Source organism: Mustelus asterias, chromosome 18 (assembly GCF_964213995.1).
Source record: "Mustelus asterias chromosome 18, sMusAst1.hap1.1, whole genome shotgun sequence".
NCBI classification, from domain to species: Eukaryota; Metazoa; Chordata; class Chondrichthyes; order Carcharhiniformes; family Triakidae; genus Mustelus; species Mustelus asterias.
Window position 1 is genome coordinate 25,531,766 of NC_135818.1, and position 23,164 is coordinate 25,554,929.

Genomic DNA, 23,164 nt, shown 5'->3' on the forward strand with positions numbered 1-23,164 from the left:
AGGGAGCGTGGATCTAAGAGTGACACTTAGGGATGGGAGAAGGGAGGGGAGAGGAAGGAGTGGGATAAATTAGTCTGTAATGTGGTGCAGCAGTGTAGAATATGTCCATGTATGTGATTTGGGAGTGCTGGCTATTATCATCTAATATCATTCAGGAATGTCAGATATGTCTACATAATAGTTCGGGAATGTGGAATATACCTATGTAACATGGCTCATAGAATCCCTACAGTGCAGAGGAGGCCATTGGCCCATCGGGTCCACACTAACTCTCCAAAAGTGTATCGTACCCAGGTTTGGGAATGTGGAACAAATCTTTGTAATGTTGATTTGGGATATGTGGGATATGTCTATGTAACATGGTTTGGGAGTGTGGGATTTGTCTATGTAACGTGTTTAGGAGCATGGGCTATGTCCATGTGCCTCCAACAGTCAGGTGATTTGATTGGTCCATTCTTCATTGTGGAAACTGTAGTATCTATGTAATGTTGTTTGGGAGTGTGGAATATGTCTGTGTAATGTGGTTCGGGAGTGTGGGATATGTCTATGTAATGGGTTAGGGAGCATGGGGTATGCCAATGTAAGGAGGTGTGGGAATGTGAGATAAGTTCCTGTAATGTGGTTCAGGAGTGTGAGATAAGTTTCTGTAATGTGGTTTAAGAGTGTGGGTTTTGTCCATGTATTGCCTCCAACAGTCAGGTGATTTGATTGGTCCATACTACATTGTGGGAAACAACAGTGCCTAGGTTACCTGTTTGAAGAGCAGTAACTGGAAGAATCCTGTGCCCAATAAATTTTCCACTATCATCAAAAGTGGAAATTCTTATGGAAGCCAGCTCCGGCACAAGGATCTGAAAGTCAGAAAATAGCCTGTTAAATTGCGCCTGACGATTACTACCAGATGCCAGGAACCCCATGGGCCCACCCTGGCAGTGCCAACTTGGCCCAGCATGTCCGTCATCACCCAGGGATTATATTTACCCGATGTGATCATCATGACTGGTTGTCATTTTTGAAAACCAAAGGTGTTTCACACTGGTGTGACATCACACCAGCTGGGTGAGACAGTATTGAGAGCCAAAGTAGCAGTGTTAAGCCCGCTAATGATATTTAAATATATTATAATGTATGCTTCTCGGCCTTTTGGCTGAGATCAAGTGTAGTATGGTCGGCAGCCCATGGTCGGCCGCACTTGGTTGAGGTCATTAGGTTACACTGAAGCTTCATATGTTTCATATGAAGCAATTTTTAAAAGCGGCATCTCGGCCTTTTGGCTAAGATGCAAATGAGCTCAAGTCTTGGAGGAGGAACCTCCCCCTTCTCCAATCAGCTTGGCTCATGTAGATCAGGCCCAGGACAGGGTGGTTTGGTCGCTCGCCCTGTCTTGTCAGCCTGGATCTGAAATGTCTCAACTTGTTGAGACTCTGAATTGGATTTGATTTGATTGAATTGGAAAAGTATAAAAAATAAAATAAAATAATGTATGCTAATAATTTTTGCACCCTTGCTGTCCCATTTTAGGTCTCTCATGAGATTCAGCAGCCATTACGGGATTTGCGCCTGCAGCTAGCCAGTCTCTATTGCAAAAAGAAAGAAACTTATTTCAGATTGATAACTTTTTATCACAATTGGAAAAAGTCAGAGATGTAACAGGTTTGAAGGAAGCACAAGAGTCGCTAAAGAAGGACAGGAAGTAACTAAAGCGAGGGTCTGTGATAGTGTGGAAGACAGGAGAGATTAAATGACAAAAGGAGATGGGACTGGGACAAGTCGAAAAACAAAGAGAGTGGTTAATAAAGCAAACAGCATCCTGGACTTTATAAAGAGAGTGCAAAAGCAAGAGCATTAAAGTTAAAGCCTTATAAAACACTGTTCAGCCTCAACTAAGAGTATTGCATCCAATTCTGAGCACCACACTTTAGGAAGGATGAAAAGGCATTAGAGAGAGTGTAGAAAAGATTCTCGAGTATGTTCCAGGGCTGAGAAACTTCATTTGTGCAGATAAATTGGAAAAGCTGGGACTGCTCTCCTTGAAAAAGAGATGATTGAAAGGAGATTTGAAAGAGGTAGTGTTCAAAATCAGATAGGGAGAGACTGGTCCCATTGATGGAAAGATATGAGAACCAGAGGACACTGATTTAAGGTAACTAGCAAAAGGAGCAATGGTGACATGAAGTAAAACTCTTTTTACACAGTGAGTGGGATTCCAAAGGGAATTAGATCATTATCTGGAAAGGAAAACATGCAGAGCTATGTGGAAAAGACAGGGGGTTGGCACCAGAGGTCCAGCATTGAAAAAGGGGACCAAATGGCCTCCTTCTGTGTTGTAACCATTCTATAAGAAATTGAATCTAGATGAGGGGTAAACAGCAAAGTGGAATCATCACCAAAAGCTGCTGCCTGAAAATTATGGTCATGATCTGAAATTCTTGAACTCAGAGTTGAGCCTGGAAGTTTGTAAAGTGCTTAATCGAAAGATGAACTGTTCCTTGAGCTTACGTTGAGATTCATTAGAAAGAAAGAATGACTTATATTTATATAGCACCATTCACAACTATCGGACGTCTCAAAGTGGTTTACAACTAATGAAGTACTTCTGAAGTGTAGTCACTGTTGTAACATAGAAACTAAGGCAGCTAATCTGTACACAGCAAACTCCCAAAGACAGCATTCTGATAAAGACCAGATCCTCTGTTTTAACGATGGAGTGGGACCTGAAACTGGAAGCTTGTGATTCAGAGGTGAGAGAACTGCGAACAGAGTATTGGCAGACATTTTCTCTTCATTAGGAAGAGCGTAGGTGCAGGAGGCCAAGTACAGAGAGGTCAGCATAGGAGTTGAACGGCAAATTAAAATGACAGGCAACTGGTCACTCTTGCAGACTGAGTTGATGTGTTGTGCAAACAAATCATCCAGTCTAAGTTTGGCCTCCCCATTGTAGCAAACACCTTATGAGCAGTGAATAATGTCTACTAAGTTGAACAAAGTACACACAAACCACTGTGTCTCCTGGAGGGAATGCTTGGAGCCTTGGACAGTGAGGAGAGAAGAGGTAAAAGGAAAGATGTTTCATATCCTGCACTTGGATTGAAAAGTGCTGTGGGAAGGAGAGGGGGTGTTGTGGGTGACTTGAGTGGAGCAACATGTCGCAAAGGAAACCCAGTACTTAGACGAAGCCAGTACTCAGCTCTGACGAAGGGTCATCTAAAGTTGAAATGTTGGCTCTCCTCTCTCTCCACAGATGCTGTCAGACCTGCTGAGATTTTCCAGCATTTTTCTGTTCTTGTTTCAGATTCCAGCATCCACAGTATTTTGCGTTTAACACAGAATCTGTCAGTGAGGTGCTTCAGAATGTCGAAAGGGGAGGAAAGATGTATATTGTGGTGGAAACTAGAGTAGATGGAAAGAGTGGACGATGATTCGTAAAATGTGGGAGCGAGTGGGGTGCAAGGTGAGGAAAAGGAAAACCTTTCATGGTTCTGGGAGAAAGGGGAAGGTGAGAGCAGTAGTGCAGGAAATGGAACAGATACAGCTGAGGGCCTGTCAGGCAGGAAGCATTGAGTGCGTGCTACATTTTACCTTTTCGAACACAAAGGTTTCCTCGTCCTTCCACTGAGGGTTGATTGAATTTTGCTCAGTGTTCAGCTTTGTCCTGTATTTCCGCTTAGGATCATGATGGAGCCCAAACAACTCCACCTCAACATAGAATTTAGAGTTACGATCCGATAGAAACTGTCCTGATATAATCTGTAACGGGAAACAATGAAGATTAATTTGGTTCATGCCTGGAAACAGCTGCAGGAATTGTGATGCATAATGTACACACTCAAGTGCTCGGTACATTGAAAAAGCTGCCAGAGGTCCCATGGTCAATGTCAGGAAACATAGAGGAGTCTGGCACCAACTTCTAGAGTTTCGATTTAATCTTTTTCAAAATAGAATGAGTAGCTACCTTCATCAACACACATACGAATATATGAATTAGGAGCAGGAGTAGGCCATTCAGTCCCTTGAGCCTGCTGCAACATTCAATAAGATCATGGCCGATCTGAGCGTGGCCTCACGCCACTTTTCTTCCTATTCCGTGTACCCTTTGACTCCCTTGTCAGTCAAGAATCTATCTACCTTTGCCATAAAAATAATCAATGGCTCGATCTCTATTGCTCTCTGGGGAAGAGAGTTCCACAGATTCATGACCCTCTGAGAGAAAAAAAACTCATCTGGGAGACCCCAAAATTTTAAAGTTTTAAAGTTTTTAAAAGTTTATTTATTAGCGTCACAAGTAGGCTTACATTAACACTGCAATGAAGTTACTGTGAAAAGCACCTAGTCGCCACACTCCGGCACCTGTTCACTGGTATAGATTATAAATAAATGAGGCCCAGCATTGAAACCTGTGGACTCCACTAGTTACACCTAGCTGAGCCATAAATGATTCATTTATCCCTACTCTCCGCTTAGCTAGTCAATCTCCTGTCCAGGGGACACCCCCGACACCATGAGCTCTTCACTTTGTAGTAACCGTTGACATGGCAACTTGTCCAAGACCTACTGGAAATCTAAATACAGCACATTCTGTAGATTCCCCTTTATCAACGTTGCTTGTTACTTCCTCAAAGAACTCTAATAAATTAGTCAACCCTGATTTCTCTTTCACAAACCCATGCTGTCTCTGTCTAATTACATTAAGATTTTCTAAGTGCTCTCTATAGCCTCCTTCATAATAGATCCCAGCATTTCCCTCTGACAGATGTTAGACCAACTGGCCTGTAGTTTCCTGTTTTCTATCTCCCTCCTTTCTAGAATAGAGGAGTTATGTTTGTTATTTTTCAATCTGAAAATACCTTTCCAGAATCTTGGAAATTTGGAAAATCAAAACCAATGCATCTATTATCCTTGCAGCCACTTTGTTTAAGATCCAAGGATGAAGTCCAGCAAGGCCTGAAGACTTGTCAGCTTTTAGTTCTAATCATTTAACTTCCTCCCTCTCTTTCTCTCTTTATTCACAATTATTTCTGGACTGTTATTTATATTCTCGACAGTGACAGTGAAAATATCATTCAATTCACCCATCATTTCCTTATGTTCTATTATTAATTTTCCAGACACACTCTCTAGAGGATCAATGCTCACTTTATTTATTCTTCTCGTTTTTTAAATACCTGCAGAAATTTTTACTATCTGTTTTTATATTTCCTGCTAGCTTACTCTCATACTCATTATTCTTTTAGTCATTCTTTTCTTTTTTTTGTATGTTCTGTCCAACCTCTGACCTGCCACTAACCTTTGCAGAATTGTATGCCTTTTCTTTCAATTTGATACTATCTTTAACTTTCTTAGTTAGTTACAGATGGTGCACCTTTCTCATAGTCTTTCTTTCTCACTGGAATGCAGCTATGCTGAGTATTATGAAATATTTCCTTAAAGGTCTGCTACTGCATCTTGACCTTATTCCTAGTCTGCAGTGGAGAGCCATGACTCTGAACCCCCTGCAGCTCCTATTGATCTTGGCTGCGCAACCTAGCATGGAGTTGGGGCAGCTGGTTTGTTTGATGAATGCTATGTAGACTGGATGGCACCCAGCTCAGTAGGAGGCCAGAGGCATAATGTGACAAGAATGGACACAGGCCACAGAACCTTGCGGAAAAGCATGAGGGGAGCGAACTGGAGTCCTAGCTTTCTCTCTCTCTCTCTCTCTGCCTTTTTGCACTTGCTTCAACTGCTCCGCCAGAGAGGACCTTCAACTGGCAGCCGAGCAGCACAGCATCACCAGCTCCTGGTACCTCATTGGGACCATCATCAGACTGACCAGACCCAGAAGACCACCCCGGTGAGACAACCTAAAGACCAGAACCAGCCCTAGACAAGAGGGGAAGTCCAAATCAATGACTACGGACCTTGAAACATCAGCCAACGCTCAAAGACTGGGGAACAGCCTGTCCCAGCCTTCTGAATGGGTATTACCAGTCTTTTCAGACAAACAATTCAAATATAGTGATAGAGTGTGGATAGGGGCATAGCGAATCCTCAAAAGGTCATGTTAGAAGTAGATAGCTAGTGTAGATTTGTGATTGTTCACTTAGAGATTTAAGACTGTTTGCTGAAGAGTCCTGTGAAGAGATTGAATGGTGTTTTTCCCTGATAAAGTCTTCAATAAAGTTGTGTTGGACCTTCAGGACTTTTGGCCCCTTTGTCTATCTCACAGTGTAACGCACTTGAGTGAAAAAGGCTAATTACAAACCAGTTAAGGTTTGTCAGGATACATTTACCCACCTTTCACTTTACAACAGTGGCCTTTTGATCTGGAGTGGGTGTGAGATTCTGGCAAGCTGGCTTGTTGATGAGTTTTCAGGACATTTAAAAACATGCAAATGTAGTTCCCAACATGGCGTGACGGTCTACCCGACCCACCATGAACGTCGCGAGTGGCCAATTGCGATCTATTTTTAGACCAGCAGTAAACTTATTTTTGAATGATTGCCAAATTTTCCCAACCCTGTTATATATTTAAGTGATTGCATGATTGCTTTAAGAGCCAGTCACATGATTTGATGGGAATGTAATTGGGGTCTTCACAGGCTCCTGTTTAGTTTTATTTTCCATTTTGTACAGGCAACAGCTCCTTCAGTAAATTGATTGTTCTTAGTTTGAATCTATGGGCCCAATTGGTACATTTTCTGGCGCATCGGGATGGGAGAATCGCGTGTTGGCCATTTTGCGGGATCGCATGCGCATTTTGTTGGCCACCATCGGGAACGCATGCGCGTCTCCCATAGCCGGAGAACAGACGCAGTCGGGACCTCGTTGGAAACCGGCAGGAAGAGAGGTAAGTAATTTAAATCTTTTAAAAATGTATTTTAAATGTTATTATCAGGCCCGGCACTGAATTCTCCGGGCCCGATAGCATCTCCCACCCTGTCAGGAACATTTCACTCCAGCGGGGTTTAGAGTAGCTCCCCACTTGCGGGCAACTAGCGGGAAACCCTGCCGGAGTGAAGGGGGGGGCAATTAGGAGCCCCCAGGGGGTTGGGCGGTGGGGGGTGGTGCCCCCTGGGCATGGGCACCCTGGCAGTTGGGGCTGGCCCGGAAATGCTTGTGGGGCCGCGATCAGGCAGTGGAGGGGGGCTGAGGGGGGGGCAACATTGCAGGAGTCCCAGGCTGGCCAGCGATCAGGCTAGTCAGCAAATGGGGAGACTGACAGATCAAGGCCACTGCGCATGCGCAGAGGCCCGGAACTCCGCCATGAATAGGCCCCGCCCTCAGAGCTTATAATGAGATTCATAATTGTGACCTCTGCATTGCACAGAGTGTGGGAGATTCGGGTCTGAAGTTAACCGAAAAAACAGTCGTGATTTACACCAGTTTTCTCGCCAGTTCAGCACTTTTGGGAGAATTGCCCCCTATGTGTGTAAACCACATCTTTTTTCTTTTTGTTTAAAACCCATTACAGTCCCGCCTGCTCCTGATAGGATGGGAAAATCCCTCTCAATATTTCAAGTTGAATATTACTTGTTTGAAACATTTCCAAATCACGTTGGCGGTGTGCCCTTCAAATTATTACATGTCACTGTGTGACTGACCTGATGATCCAGGTTAAGATCTTGAATTGTTGAGCAGAACAAGGGAAACAAGGAATGTAGTGTTTGAGTATGGGCTTCACGTTAACACCCTGTTACCCACATGTGAGGAGTGCTGCATTCATCTCGAGTGGATTTAATTGGAATCAATGCAAACCTTACCAAAATGGATACAGTGTTTGACACAACAACATCAATCCGATCAGCAGTGAAGGGGTCAAACGTCTTCTCCAGGCGGCGTAGCAGCTCATGTTTCAGAATATAACCACTCCGCCCATTGATCTCAAAGAATGAGCTGTTCAGTTGCATAGGCAAATCTGAAGGAAAAAAAGAGAAATCAATTGTGGTAAACCACTGTTAGCTTATTACCTGTATATGTGACATGCCTGGACACATCCCTGCCGGCCCTACCCGAGACTCCTCCCCCCCCCCCTGGTCCAGGTATAAAGGCGACTGCTCCCCACCCCACTGCCTCAGTCTGGACCAGTTCATCGGCATGGGTGTGCTCCAAGTCTTTTGCTAATAAAAGCCTATTTGTTCTTGCATACAAACTAGTCTTTGCTCGATTGATGGTGCATCATCAATTGTCAGTTCTTCGTTAGTGAATGGCCCTTGGCTTTCTAACAGATCATACACGGGAGTCATTGGGTGGGATGTTCTGGCCACGCTCACCCCAAGACCAGAAAATCCCTTTGCATGGTCCTGTCCCACCCTCTACGATTGTTGTGGTGGGCAGGACGGGAAAATTCTGGCCATCATGTTATCTGGCAGAGCAGAAGGGATTCTGAATTACAGGGGATCCAGTATCAGATTATGGGTCTGTATTAGGGGATCCTGTAATAGAACCAGAGTCAGTATCGGAGGATCCAGTAATAATAGATTGAGGGTCAGTATCATGGGACCTTGTATCAAATCCATAGCCAGTCTCAGAGGATCCTGTATCAGACATGGTCAGTATCAGAGGATCCTGTATCAGACATGGTCAGTATCAGAGGATCCTGTATCAGACATGGTCAGTATCAGTGGATACCACATCAGAGGACATCAGAAAATATCAGAGGATATCAGAAGATCCTCTATCAGGTTTGAATGGTAGTGCATAAATGTAAAGGAATTAAGATTGGCTGACTTTCTGTGCACACATTGAAGTATCAGATTATTGCTATCTTCTTGCTATGAGTGATGTTCTTCAAAATGCTGATATCCTGCCTCAGTGATTTGTTGATTGAAATTTTGATGTACTCTGAATCCGACCATTTCTAGTATATTATAATTCAATGAATATACATGTGTAAATGTTAATGTTACATTAACCTAAACTAGGAAAAACAAAAACAATGTCCAAATTATCTCTCATTAATGCTCAAGTCCATCCATCTTGTTTTACCCCTCATCATTATCTTTTGCTAATTTTAATTAGCCATTTTGGTAATCTCATTTATAACGAGCTCCTTCTAACTCTATTTAATCTGTTGCTCTAATCCTTCTCTTCACCTCATTCCTCAGATTAATCTCTTATTCTCTCCCAATAATCAATCATTAACATCATTCATATTTACTTAAAAATGTTGTGCATTTTTAAACTTATAATAATCAGTCATTACCACTCTTATCAATCTCTTTAATTAAATGATTTTATCTGGTTAATCTCTAGTTAAATGGCTCTTTAACCTTCAACCGCTTGTTAATCTTTGATTAATCCTCTCATTAATCTCCTTCATGGTATTAATCAACTCTGTTTGATTAATCTCTAATTAGCAATCTCATTAATTCTCTTATCCTACAACCCTCAGAGATCTCTGTGCTCCTCCACCTCTGGTCTCTTGACATTCCCAATTCTGATCACTAATGGCTGTATCTTCAGCCGTCTAAACTGTCATCTGTGGAAATCCCTTCCGACACCTCTCCACCTTGCTAGCTCTCTCTCTCTTCCTTTAAGACCTCCTTAAAACCTAATCTCTTTAAATCAAGCTTTTGGCCATCGGTCCTAATATCTCCTTAAGTGACCAGGTGTCAATTTCTGTTTGATAAAGTTCATACGAAGAGCCTTGGGATGTTTTACACTGGTACTAAGTAAATGTAAATTCTTCTTGCTAATCTCTTCCTAACTTCTAGGGTAAATTTCTTTGACTTACCAAGAACCCAAAGTCCCTGGGACTGATGTTAACTTTGTCTTATAGAGTCATAGAGTTTACAGTATGGAAACAAGCCCTTTGGCCCAATTTGTCCATGTCGCCCCTTTTTTTAACCCCCAAGCTAGACTCAATTGCCCGTGTTTGGCCCACATCCCTCTATACCCATCTTACCCATATAGCTGTCTAAACGCTTTTTAAAAGACAACACTGTACCCGCCTCTACTACTACCCCTGGCAGCTTGTTCCAGACACTCACTACCCTCTGTGTGAAAAAATTGCCCCTCTGGACCCTATTGTATCTCTCCCCCCTCACCTTAAACCTATGCCCTCCAGCTTTAGACTCGCCTACCTTTGGGAAAAGATATTGACTATCTAGCTGATCTATGCCCCTCATTATTTTATAGACCTCCATAAGATCACCCCTCAGCCTCCTACGCTCCAGAGAAAAAAGTCCCTCAATCCAGCCTCTCCTTATAACTCAAATCATCAAGTCCCGGTAGCATCCTAATAAATCTCTTCTGCACTCTTTCTAGTTTAGTAATATCCTTTCTATAATAGGGTGACCAGAACTGTATTCCAAGTGTGGCCTTACCAATGTCTTGTACAACTTCAACAAGACATCCCAACTCCTGTATTCAATGTTCTGACCAATGAAACCAAGCATGCCGAATGCCTTCTTCATCACTCTGTCCACCTGTGACTTCACTTTCAAGGAACTATGAATCTGTATGCCAGATCTCTTTGTTCTATAACTCTCCTCAATACCCTACCATTAACTGAGTAAGTCCGGCCCTAGTTCGATCGACCAAAATGCATCACCTCGCATTTATCTAAATTAAACTCCATTTGCCATTCATCAGCCCACTGGCCCAATTGATCAAGATCCCGTTGCAATCCTAGATAACCTCCTTCACTGTGCACTATGCCACCAATCTTGGTGTCATCTGCAAACTTACTAACCATGCCTCCTAAATTCTCATCCATCATTAATATAAATGAAAAATAACAATGGACCCAGCACCAATCCCTGAGGCACACCACTGGTCACAGGCCTCCAGTTTGAAAAACAACCCTCTGCAACCATCCGTCATCAAGCCAATTTTGTATCCATTTGGCTACCTCACTCTGGATCCCGTGAGATTTAACCTTATGCAACAACCTACCATGTGGTACCTTGTCAAAGGCCGTGCTAAAGTCCATGCAGACAACATCAACTGCACTGCCCTCATCTACCTTCTTAGTTACCCCTTCAAAAAACTCAATCAAATTTGTGAGACATGATTTTCCACTGTCCCTAATCAGCCCTTGCGTCTCTAAATGCCTGTAGATCCTAATCAGTCCTTGTGTTTCTAAATGCCTGTAGATCCTAATCAGTCCTTGTGTCTCTAAATGCCTGTAGATCTTAATCAGCCCTTGCGTCTCTAAATGCCTGTAGATCCTAATCAGCCCTTGCGTCTCTAAATGCCTGTAGATCCTAATCAGCCCTTGCGTCTCTAAATGCCTGTAGATCCTGTCTTATTGAAGAAGGTTTGAGTGGGCCCAGGCCTGAGTTCAATCTCTGCTCCAGCACTCACCTGCAGTCTGGAAGTTGAGAGCTACCATCTGACAGCCAGCATTCCAGAAGACATGGGGCATGTAGTTCGAGGAATCCACTCTCGTCCCCTTCGGGTAAATACGACTCATTTGTCTCTTGTTGTACCTGTTGGAGGTGTATAGGAATTCAAAGACCTGTGAGATGTCAGGCAGTTTCTCCTGAAGATGGGAGGCTGCTTCCTTGATGCAGTCGCAGTGAATTCTGCAGAACCATAGAGAGAAAGCTGTGATTGGGCCACAGTCACTGTTGCTGATGATATATGTGAAGATTGAAAGGAATATGGGAGGCTCATTCAGGGGAGCACTGGCTATTGCTTAAATAGGACAGTGTGAGGATCTGGAGGGGGACAGGTGAAGGATGAGTTCGATTGCTTCCTCAGCTCCTGCATAGATTCAGGCTTCATTGCTGAGTGACAGCGACTGGTATACCCAGAATGATAAAACAGTAAAACGGGAAAATAAGGATGCAGGTCTGATCTGTTCTTGTATGCTTTAATATGGGAAATATGAATACTGGTCTAAATTAGTCTTGTATACTTTAAAATGGAACACCAGTAAAACGGGGAACTGAGAATACTGGTATTAACTGTTTTTTCCTTTTAGGTAACAAGAGAATAGGGATGTCAGCAACAGGAGAGATGGGTGGGGGGAATGGGACATAGGGATGAGGCGGGTGAGGGGGGAAGCTGGACGGGTAAGGGTGGAGTGAAAAGAACAAAGAGGAAGAGAGGGGAAAGGATGAGGGAGGGGGATGAAATGGGCAAAAGGTGACTCCAGCTACAATAGAAGACCAAGTTTGATGAAAGGCTGGGTGGGAGGGGATACACTGTAGTAGATTTCAGTAAAGTTCTACATCACTCTTCTTTTCAAGACAGTCCAGGGATGAAGTGAAGGCAGGTTACGTTACAGTTAGAATGAGATATGTAAAAGGGGGCAGATTTACTAGGAGCAAATTGATGCACTATTATGAAGAGAGGGTCGATGACAGATAATGCAGCAACAGGGGATTAAATCTTCACTAAAAAACCTGCAATACAATTCCACAAAAGAATCCAATGGCACAGAATGATCTAACACAATCCTGGGATATTTTATGTGTAAACAACCCTGACTCTTCTATTAGACTCCAGACTGTAACTCGCTCCTGGATATGGGTTAATTTGTATGTAAACTACATGAATCACTCGGTTAGGTTCCAAAGTGTAACCTACTTCTGGAGAATTAACTATTCTCTGTATCTTGCTAGGTTGTGTTGCAGCTGATTTATTAGCTTTCCCTCTCATGGTAGTTCACAGTGATTTCAACATCAGCTGTCCTGGTATTGAACAGCACTCTTCAGCATGGATTCTTAGTATGAACCCAGTTACAGTCAGCCTTTCAAAGGATACTCCACAAAGTCAATGGGGAATTTGATGAGCAGATCCAGAGCCTTGGTCTCGGTGAACGATGAGATGATGTAGGATTTATTTATTTCTGTAAAATGAATAGAACTGGTTTAGCAAGTATTTATAATGTAGTTTTACCAGGATAGATTATCACACTATTAAATATGCCCTTTGGACATCTTGAAGTTGTGAAAGGCGCAATGGAATTGCAAGTTTGTTCCTTCTTTCAAACTCAGAGTTAGTTATTGGAGGCGAGCTACAGCCTGTGGCCATGAACTTGGGATACATGCAACTCATTTGTCTTTTGTTGTACCTGTTGAAGGTGTATAGGAATTCAGAGACCTGTGAGGTGTCAAGCAGTTCCTCCTGAAGATGGGAGGCCACTACCTTCATCCAGCCGCAATGAATTCTGTAGAACCACAGAGAGAAAGCTGTGATTGGGCTTCATTTGCTGTTGCTGATGATACATGTGAAGATTGGAAGGAATATGGGAAGCTCATTCAGGGGAGCACTGACTATTGCTTACATAGAAAGGACACTGTGAGGATCTGGAGGGGCACAGGTGATGGATGGGTTAGATTGCCTCCCCTAGCTCCTCCAATGAATCTAGCTTCAAACCCGTTAGTCCCACCCCAGGATTTGATCGCAGGTCAGTTTCACTGGAAAGACAGAGGCTGAGGAGAGAGCTGATGGAGGTCTACAAAATTATGAGAGGTATAGACAGGGTGGGTAGTCAGAGGCTTTTCCCAAAGTAGAAGTGTCAATTACAAAGGGGCACAGGTTCAAGGTGAGAGGGGGAAAATTTAAGGGAGATGTGTGGGGGAAGATTTTCACGCAGAGAGTGGTGGGTGTCTGGAACACACTGCCAGAGGAGGTAGTGGAAGCAGGCAGATTAGCAACATTTAAGAGGCATTGGATGGGTTCATGAATAGGAGGGAATAGAGGGATATGGACCAAGTAAGGGCAGAAGGTTTTTAAAAAAATTGAGTTAGGGCATCATGATCGGCACAGACTTGGAGGGCCGAAGGGCCTGTTCCTGTGCTGTACTTTTCTTTGTTCTTTGATTGGAGAATGCATTTCATAAGGACAGTAATAGAGCAGATGAACATAAAACTGCAGGTTTCTGCTGTGGCTTGGATGTTGCTGCTAACAGGTGTTTGTCGGGATCTGACTAATATTACATAGAGTTACACAAAATATGCAGCATAGAAACAACCATTTGGTCCAACTGGTCTATGCCAATGTTTATGCTCCACTTTCCCCTCCCACCCAATTTCTAATCCTATTTGCAAATCTTTCTATTCCTATCTCCCTCATGTACCGAGCTTTGCCTTAAATGCATCTCTGCTATTCAACTCCACTGCTGCCAATGGTAATACGCTCCTCATTCTCACCATGCTCTGGGTAAAGAAGTTTCTCCTGAAATACCTGTTGGATTTATTAGCGACTACCTTATATTTATGGCCCCTTGCTCTGGCCATGCCTGCTTATGGAAGCATTTTCTCCACGTCTACCCTTCTTTACTGGAGGTCTTGTGGCACAGTTAGCACTGTTTGGCATTCCTGCTTTTGAGTCAGTAGCTCTGAATTCAAGTCTCGCCCCAGGATTTGATGAGCAAGGAAGGTAGAACATAGAACATAGAACATTACAGCGCAGAACAGGCCCTTCGGCCCACGATGTTGCACCGACCAGTTAAAAAAAAAACTGTGACCCTCCAACCTAAACCAATTTCTTTTCGTCCATGAACCTATCTACGGATCTCTTAAACGCCCCCAAACTAGGCGCATTTACTACTGATGCTGGCAGGGCATTCCAATCCCTCACCACCCTCTGGGTAAAGAACCTACCCCTGACATCGGTTCTATAACTACCCCCCCTCAATTTAAAGCCATGCCCCCTCGTGCTGGATTTCTCCATCAGAGGAAAAAGGCTATCACTATCCACCCTATCTAAACCTCTAATCATCTTATATGTTTCAATAAGATCCCCTCTTAGCCGCCGCCTTTCCAGCGAAAACAATCCCAAATCCCTCAGCCTCTCCTCATAGGATCTCCCCTCCATACCAGGCAACATCCTGGTAAACCTCCTCTGCACCCTCTCCAAAGCCTCCACATCCTTCCTGTAATGTGGGGACCAGAACTGCACACAGTACTCCAAGTGCGGCCGCACCAGAGTTGTGTACAGTTGCAACATAACGCTACGACTCCTAAATTCAATCCCCCTACCAATAAACGCCAAGACACCATATGCCTTCTTAACAACCTTATCTACTTGATTCCCAACTTTCAGGGATCTATGCACACATACACCTAGATCCCTCTGCTCCTCCACACTATTCAAAGTCCTCCCGTTAGCCCTATACTCAACACATCTGTTATTCCTACCAAAGTGAATTACCTCACACTTCTCCGCATTAAACTCCATCCGCCACCTCTCGGCCCAACTTTGCAACCTGTCTAAGTCTTCCTGCAAACTACGACACCCTTCCTCACTGTCTACCACACCACCGACTTTGGTGTCATCAGCAAATTTGCTAATCCACCCAACTATACCCTCATCCAGATCATTAATAAATATTACAAACAGCAGTGGCCCCAAAACAGATCCCTGAGGTACACCACTTGTAACCGCACTCCATGATGAATATTTACTATCAACCACCACCCTCTGTTTCCTATCCGCTAGCCAATTCCTGATCCAATTTCCTAGATCACCCCCAATCCCATACATCTGCATTTTCTGCAGAAGCCTACCATGGTGAACCTTATCAAACGCCTTACTAAAATCCATATATACCACGTCCACTGCCTTGCCCCCATCCACCTCCTTGGTCACTTTCTCAAAAAACTCAATAAGGTTAGTAAGGCACGACCTACCTGCCACAAAACCATGCTGACTATCACCTATCAATTCATTACTCTCCAAATAACTATAAATCCTATCCCTTATAATTTTTTCCAACATCTTGCCGACAACAGAAGTGAGACTCACCGGTCTATAATTCCCGGGGAAGTCTCTGTTCCCCTTCTTAAACAATGGGACAACATTCGCTAACCTCCAATCTTCTGGTACTATACCAGAGGCCAACGACGACCTGAAGATCAGAGCCAGAGGCTCTGCAATCACTTCTCTTGCCTCCCAGAGAATCCTTGGATAAATCCCATCCGGACCAGGGGATTTATCTATTTTCAGACCCTCCAGAATATCCTGCACATCCTCCTTATCAACTGTAATACTGTCTATTCTACTCCCTTGCAACCCAGTGTCCTCCTCAGCTATATTCATGTCCCCTTGCGTGAACACCGAAGAGAAATATTGGTTCAATGCTTCACCAATCTCCTCCGGTTCCACACATAACTTCCCTCTGCCATCTATAACTGGCCCTAAACTTGCCCTAACCAACCTTCTGTTCTTGACATACCTATAGAACGCCTTAGGATTCTCTTTAACCCTATCCGCCAAAGTCTTCTCATGTCCCCTTTTAGCCCTTCTAAGCTAAAGCTGTTTCATAATATGTCCAAGCACATTGCACATCTGCCAATAAATATAAGCCATGTGATGCAAAGAAAGTTAGAGCCTCTCACCATCACTGCCTATCACTCCAGACTACAACATGTATGTTGTCACAGCAATTCAGACTCCCTGAGTGATCTGTAACACACATCCTATCATTATCTTGAAAATCTTTACCAGGGCATCCTTCAGTCTTCGCCTTTCTGGAGAAAAGAGCCTCCATCTGTTCTTTCCTGATAGTTATATACAGGCACGGTAGCACAGTTGTTAGCACTGCTGCTTCACAGCTCCAGGGTCCCGGGTTCGATTCCCGGCTCGGGTCACTGTCTGTGTGGAGTTTGCACATTCTCCTCGTGTCTGCGTGGGTTTCCTCCGGGTGCTCCGGTTTCCTCCCACAGTCCAAAGATGTGCGGGATAGGTTGATTGGCCAGGTTAAAAATTGCCCCTTAGAGTCCTGAGATGCATAGGTTAGAGGGATTAGCGGGTAAATATGTGGGGGTAGGGCCTGGGTGGGATTGTGGTCGGTGCAGACTCGATGGGCCGAATGGCCTCCTTCTGCACTGTAGGGTTTCTATGATTCTATGATTCAATTCTGATATGTGCTGTCCATGCACTGTTCCTCAATTGACCCCAATGTGCTTGAGGTTTTCCAGGACAGAAGGAGTGAACTGAATTGAATGCCACAGAGAATACAGAAATATGGGTGATATCTTACTCTTAGCCACTTCAAAGGACTCGAACTTAACAGGCTGAATGTAGTTGACTAGACTGGACATCTCTTCATACGCTCTCACTTCCTGGCCAGCAGTGCCCTGTTAGGAAAGAACACATGAGTTATACCTCAGCTACAAAAAATGCCAGCCCAAGCAAGGATCACTCTACAGTCAAGACAGTAGGTCCATGATTACAAAAGTACAGTAGCATAGTCCTGGTAGTGTTACTAGACTGGTAATCCAGAGGCCTAAGCAAATTGTTCTAAACCCACCACAGCAGCTGTGGGAATACAAACTTCTGGAATACTACATTAATCATTTCTAATAATCAAGAAATTACTGCATTATGATGAAAACCCATCTGGCTGAAAGAGCAGGGGCAGAATATCTGCTGCTATTTCCCAGGCTGGCCTTTGAAATGGACTAGCAAGTCACTCAGTTCAAGGGAAATTAGGAATGGGGAATGAATGTTGGCTTTGCCAATGATGCTCACAACCCAAAAACAAATTAAAAAGCATAACTCGGGGCACGTCCCTGCTCCATTCCCCATTGAGTAAATTATTTAAGGCAATGCGTCCTATAGGGGACGTCCATATACACCACATCACCTCCATTATGCTTACCAAACCACTTTGTTATCTCATCAAAAATCTAATTGCTGCCTTTCCTTAATTAATCTCCAATTGTCCAAATGATCATTAATTTTGTCCTGGATTATTATTTTTAAAAGCTTTCCTATACTGAGGTTAAACTGACTGGCCTGTAGTTGCCTGGATTATCCTTATGATTTTTTCTTTGAATAAGAGTCTAAAGTTTGCAATTTTACGATTCTCTAATACCAGCCCACCAATTAGGGAGGATTGGAAGATTATGGCTAGTGCCTTCATAGTTTCCCCCATACTTCCCTCAGTATCCTCACGCCATTCATCGAGTACTGGTAATTTAACTACTTCCCAGTACAGCCTGCCATCCAGATACCACCTCCTCATCAATTTCTAGCACATCAAGTGTCTGAACTATCCTATTCACTAAGACTTTGGCAGCATCTTTTTCCTTGGTAAAGGCAGATGCAAAGTACTCAATTAGTACCTCAGCCACACTCTGTGCCTCCATATGTGGATCCCCTTTTTGGTCCCTAATTGGCCCCACTGTTTAATGGGACAATGTAGAATAAGCTTTGCTCTGTATCTAACTGGTGCTGTACCTGCCCTGATGGGACAGTGTAGAGGGAGCTTCACTTTGTATCTAACCCATGCTGTACCTGCCCTGGGAGCATTTGATGCAGATACTTGCACCCCAGTGTTCTAATCTTCAACATGCTCACTTTAATGAGCAGGAATAGTCTCCGCAAATTCAGTTTTTTTTTTAGAAGGTCACCCACGTGCAGATGTGATTCAAACATCTTTGCAGCAGCAATCAGTAGATGGTCTCCCAAAGGTTTCGCCCCTATTACCATTCAAGAATAACATCAATAATGTACACATTCAATGAATTACTATCAATAAATAATTAGAAACAAAATGTTCTAATGATTGTTTACAACTGCAGACTGGTTTGACTCTTTCAAAGGGCATTAAGGCTCAATAATGAGTCTGGGATTGGAATCACATGCTGGCTATGTCATGTAAGGATAGCAACATCTCTTCCACAAGAGATTTAGTGAAGTATTTGGGATGTTACAACAATATTAAAGCTTTCTGGGTCATCGTGTTTCCCACCTGCAATTTCCAAACTCAAAGCATTGTGGGAGAATCCACATCTCATGGTCTTAAACAATTTAGGAAGATGGTCCACCACCACCTTCTCAGGTTGACTAAACTCCAAGATTAGAGGGAAAAAAGTAAAACATTACACCTCATCAGATTCATTTTTCTTCAGTTCCTGCTCCTCCTCCTCCTCCTGCTCAATGTTTTCAGGTTCCTCATCAACCTCACACTGCTCATCCACATTTTCACCTGGAAAAATTCCAAAGCAAACACACATAATCACCAGGTCTGGACCCAGCACCCATCAGACTGTTGTCAGTGAAGGGGGACTTGGGGTGTATCAGTGTGTTACAGTGAGGGGTGCGGGTATATCAGTGTTACAGTGTTGAGTGTGGAATATATTGGTGATAGATTTGGAGTATCTCAGTGTTAGTGAGGGGTGTGGAGTATATCAGTGTTACAGTGAGGGGTGTGGGGTATATCAGTGTTACAGTGAGGGGTGCGGGTATATCAGTGTTACAGTGTCGGGTGTGGAATATATTGGTGATAGATTTGGAGTATCTCAGTGTTAGTGAGGGGTGTGGAGTATATCAGTGTTACAGTGAGGGGTGTGGGGTATATCAGTGTTACAGTGCGGGGTGTGGGGTATATCAGTGTTAGTGAGGGGTGTGGAGTATATCAGTGTTACAGCGAGGGGTGTGGGGTATATCAGTGTTAGTGAGGGGGGTGGAGTATATCAGTGTTACAGTGAGGGGTGTGGGGCATATCAGTGTTACAGTGGGAGTGTGCGGTATATCAGTTTTACTGTGAGGGATTTGGAGTACATCAGTGTAACAATGAAGGGTGTGCGGTATATCAGTGTTACAGTGAGGGTGAGGGTGTCTCAGGGTTACAATAGGGGTGTGGGGTATATCAGTGTTACAGTGAGGGATTTGGAGTATATAAGTGTTACAGTGAGGGGTGTGAGGTATATTAATTTTACAGTGAGAAGTGTGTAGTATATCAGTGTTACAGTGAGGGGTGTGTTACATTCCACATCCCTCACTGTAACACTGATATACCTCACACCCCTCACTGTAACACTACTATACCCCACACTCCTCACTAACACTGACATACTCCACACCCCTCACATTAACACTGAAATACTACACACTCTTCACTGTGACGTTGATATACTCCACACCCCTCACTGTAATATTGATACATTCCGCATCCCTCAAGGGGTGTGGAATGTATCAGTATTACAGTGAGGGGTGTGGAGTATATCAACGTTACAGTGAAGAGTGTGTAGTATTTCACTGTCAATGTGAGGGGTGTGGAGCATGAAGTGTTAGTGAGGAGTGTGGGGTATATTAGTGTTACAGTGAGGGGTGTGGGATGTGTCAATATTACAGTGGGGGTGTTGGATATATAGTGTTACAGTGAAGGGTGTGGGGTATATCAGTGTTACAGTGAGGGGTGTGGAATATGTCAGTATTACAATGAGGGGTGTGGAGTATGTCAGTGTTACAGTGAGTGGTGTGAGGTATATCAGTGTTACAGTGATCGATGAGGAATGTATCAATATTATAGTGCGGGTGTGGGGTATATCAGTGTTACAGTTAAGGGTGTGGAATATTTCAGTGTTACACTGAGGGGTGTGGAGTATATCAGGGTCACAGTGAGGGATGCAGAGTGTATCATTATTACAGTGAGGGGTGTGGAGTACTTCAATGTTACAGTGAGGAGTGTATATGTGAGGGTGTGGGGTATATCAGTGTTACAGTGAGGGGTGTGGGATATATTGGTGTCACAATGAGGGGTGTGGGGTATTTCAGGGTTACAATGAGGGATATGGGGTATATTAGTGTTACAGTGAGTGGTATGTGATATATCCAAGTAGGGGTGTGGCTTATTATTTCAGATTGTAGGAGTATGGGGTCTATCATTGTTACAATGAGGGATATGTGGTATATCAGTGTTACAGTGAGGGGTGTGGAGTATATCAGTGTTACAGTGAGGCTTGTAGGTATAGCTGTGTCACAGTGAGGGATGTCAAGTATATTAGTTTCAAAGTTTCCATGTTGGGATCCGTGGATTTTCCAGCATTTTCCCATCTGTGATCAATGAACTAATGTGTTAATTACTGTCCTTGACGCTGCAATATGTATTTTCTGTCACACAGAGTGAATGAAGAAGAAGTACCTGTCTGAATTGATTCAGTCTGGGCTGTCTGATCTAACACTGGCTCCAAACTCTTCCTCCTCTGCCCCATTTGGCTGTTTGGATTAGTCATCCGATTCTTCTTGTTCTTGATGAGGATTTTTCCCATCAGCTCCTGGGGACTGGGAATAGGGGTACCAGGCTTCAGCTGTCACAGAAGGGACAAATATTTGACACACTTCACCAATCTGTATGACCAAAATGTCATCAAGGCTATTATGTATGCCCCTGCAAACTAAGGGGCATAAAGAATCATTGAAGTGTTGAATACTTCAATACTGGGAGCTGTTTATTGAAGGTGTGCACTCATTCACAGTCAGGTCTAAGATTACCCAACAGGTTCCTACACTGGGCAGAACTAATGGCCCAGGGATCACCTGACCTCGTACTCTTAAGGGGGCAGTCCGCACCCCAAACCCCAATATACTATATATATTATATGTGTATAATACATACATCACATCCCTCCCCCTTAAATCCAAAACTTCCCAACTGAAAATATATATGCAAAGGAAGAACATATTGACTACTATCTACATAGAGCATTGCAAACTACCACAGTCCCCAAAGTAAAGTCCCCTACGACAGTTCACATGGACATAATGGGTGGGATTTTCCGGCTGCGCTTGCCCCAAGACCGGAAAATCCCACCCGAGGTCAACAGACCTTTCCATGATCCGTGTCCCGCCCACTACCATTCCCGTGGTGGGCGGGATGGGAAAATTCTGCCTATTGTGACTGTCAGGGGCTGGCAGTTTCATAGAGCTTGTTTCCCTGTTGCCAGAACCTCTTCCAGAGTAGTCTCCCAGGATTCTGGAAGATCCTGCTGTTCAGCAGGAGGGTCACTTTCTGACAGATTGCAGGTGGCTGATGCCACAGATGCTGTATCCTCCCTTGGGGTGATCAACTCTGACTCTGAAATACTTGGTTCAGGCAACCCCACTGGGGCCAACATGGATGGTCCCATCGTTTGTGGGGCTTCCCACCTCTGATGTGGTGCTGCGACCAACTGCATGTCTTCTCCAGACCAGCTTATCCCTGGTCTGTACTGTGTAGGATAAAGGTACCATTTGTGCAACAATGGTAGCCGGTACCCACTTTTTTCCAGAGGTATAATTCCTCGCCACAATGAACTCCCTCTTTGAAAAGGCCTTGACTTTGCACTTCCTGCTCTCCTGGTCATCTGTCCCCTCTTGGTTCCGTTCAACCATGTCTTGGGTCTCCTCCGGCTACAGCAGGTCAAACATCGTTCTTAATTTTCATTGAACATCAACGAAGCTGGCGGGCAATGAGTTGTCGTGTGTGGGGTGTTGTGGTACATTCTCAGAAATGTATTTATCTGCCGCCCTAGTGACCCCGCCCCTTGCAACAACTTCAGAGACTGTTTCAGGGTCTGAACAAATCGTTCCGCCAGACCATTCGTCATCGGGTGTTACGGTGCTGACCTCCGCGGTGCTCCATGTACTCTGCAAAATCCTGTGCCACAAACTGGGGCCCATTGTCACTGACCACTTTTCCGGATTACCAAACTGTACAAACATTTCATTGAGTTTGCCTAGCATTGACTCTGCCAATGTGGACTTCATAGCCACGACCTCCAGTCATTGGAGTGGGCATCCACTACCACAAAGAGCATCGACTCTTCTACTGGCCTGGAAAGGTCAATGTAGATTTACTGCCATGGCGATTGGGGCCACTCCCAAATATGTAAAGGTGACAAGGGCAGAGCCTTCCATATCAAAGTGCAGGATTCACATGATCCCACTTTTTCTTCAATTTGTGCATCAACATTTTGCCACCAAAAATAGCTTCATGCTATTTCTTTCATTCGCACCATCTCCAGATGCCCTTGGTACACTCTTAAGGATGAGGGAATGACAACTCTTATGCCCCGTAATAAACATCCATCGAATACGAACAATTCCCATCTTCGGGACGTGTACAGCTGCTACTCCGGTTGGTTTCTACTCTCAATATAAGGTCCACTACTTGGCTCATGATCAGATCATTCTGGGTGGCATTCCACACCTGGCTAGCAGTTACTGGAACTTTATCCTCCTGTCTTCAGATTCTAGCTGGGAGCATCTGATCTCTCGGCAAAGGTAGTCTTCACAGATCATCTGCATTGCTGTGTTTCTCTGACAGTACTGGATCTAGTATGAGTAGGCTGACAGCACCAATGCTCACCTATGCAGTCAAACTGCTGCCATGGACGGTATCCCCATGTCCAAAGATGGGGGTCAACGGAAACACGAAATGCCTGTCATATAAGTAATGATAAAACTTCTTGATACCAAAGACGATTGCCAAAGCTTCTTTTTCTACCTAAGCATACTT

The 23,164-nt window shown here is 44.0% G+C and overlaps 1 protein-coding gene across 1 annotated transcript in view; it reads right to left on the bottom strand.

The window, feature by feature from the left end:
- LOC144506814 (1-phosphatidylinositol 4,5-bisphosphate phosphodiesterase beta-2-like) overlaps positions 1-23,164 on the bottom strand; it is an 82,609-nt gene that overhangs the window by 668 nt on the left and 58,777 nt on the right. Inside the window, exons 12-19 of the mRNA XM_078233172.1 lie at positions 20,810-20,975; positions 18,771-18,871; positions 16,919-17,015; positions 12,694-12,778; positions 11,287-11,411; positions 7,740-7,894; positions 3,580-3,747; positions 752-851 (exon numbers count right to left, since the gene is read on the bottom strand). Coding sequence (XP_078089298.1) covers positions 752-851; positions 3,580-3,747; positions 7,740-7,894; positions 11,287-11,411; positions 12,694-12,778; positions 16,919-17,015; positions 18,771-18,871; positions 20,810-20,975 — 997 coding nt within the window. The remainder of the gene's footprint in view (positions 1-751; positions 852-3,579; positions 3,748-7,739; positions 7,895-11,286; positions 11,412-12,693; positions 12,779-16,918; positions 17,016-18,770; positions 18,872-20,809; positions 20,976-23,164) is intronic.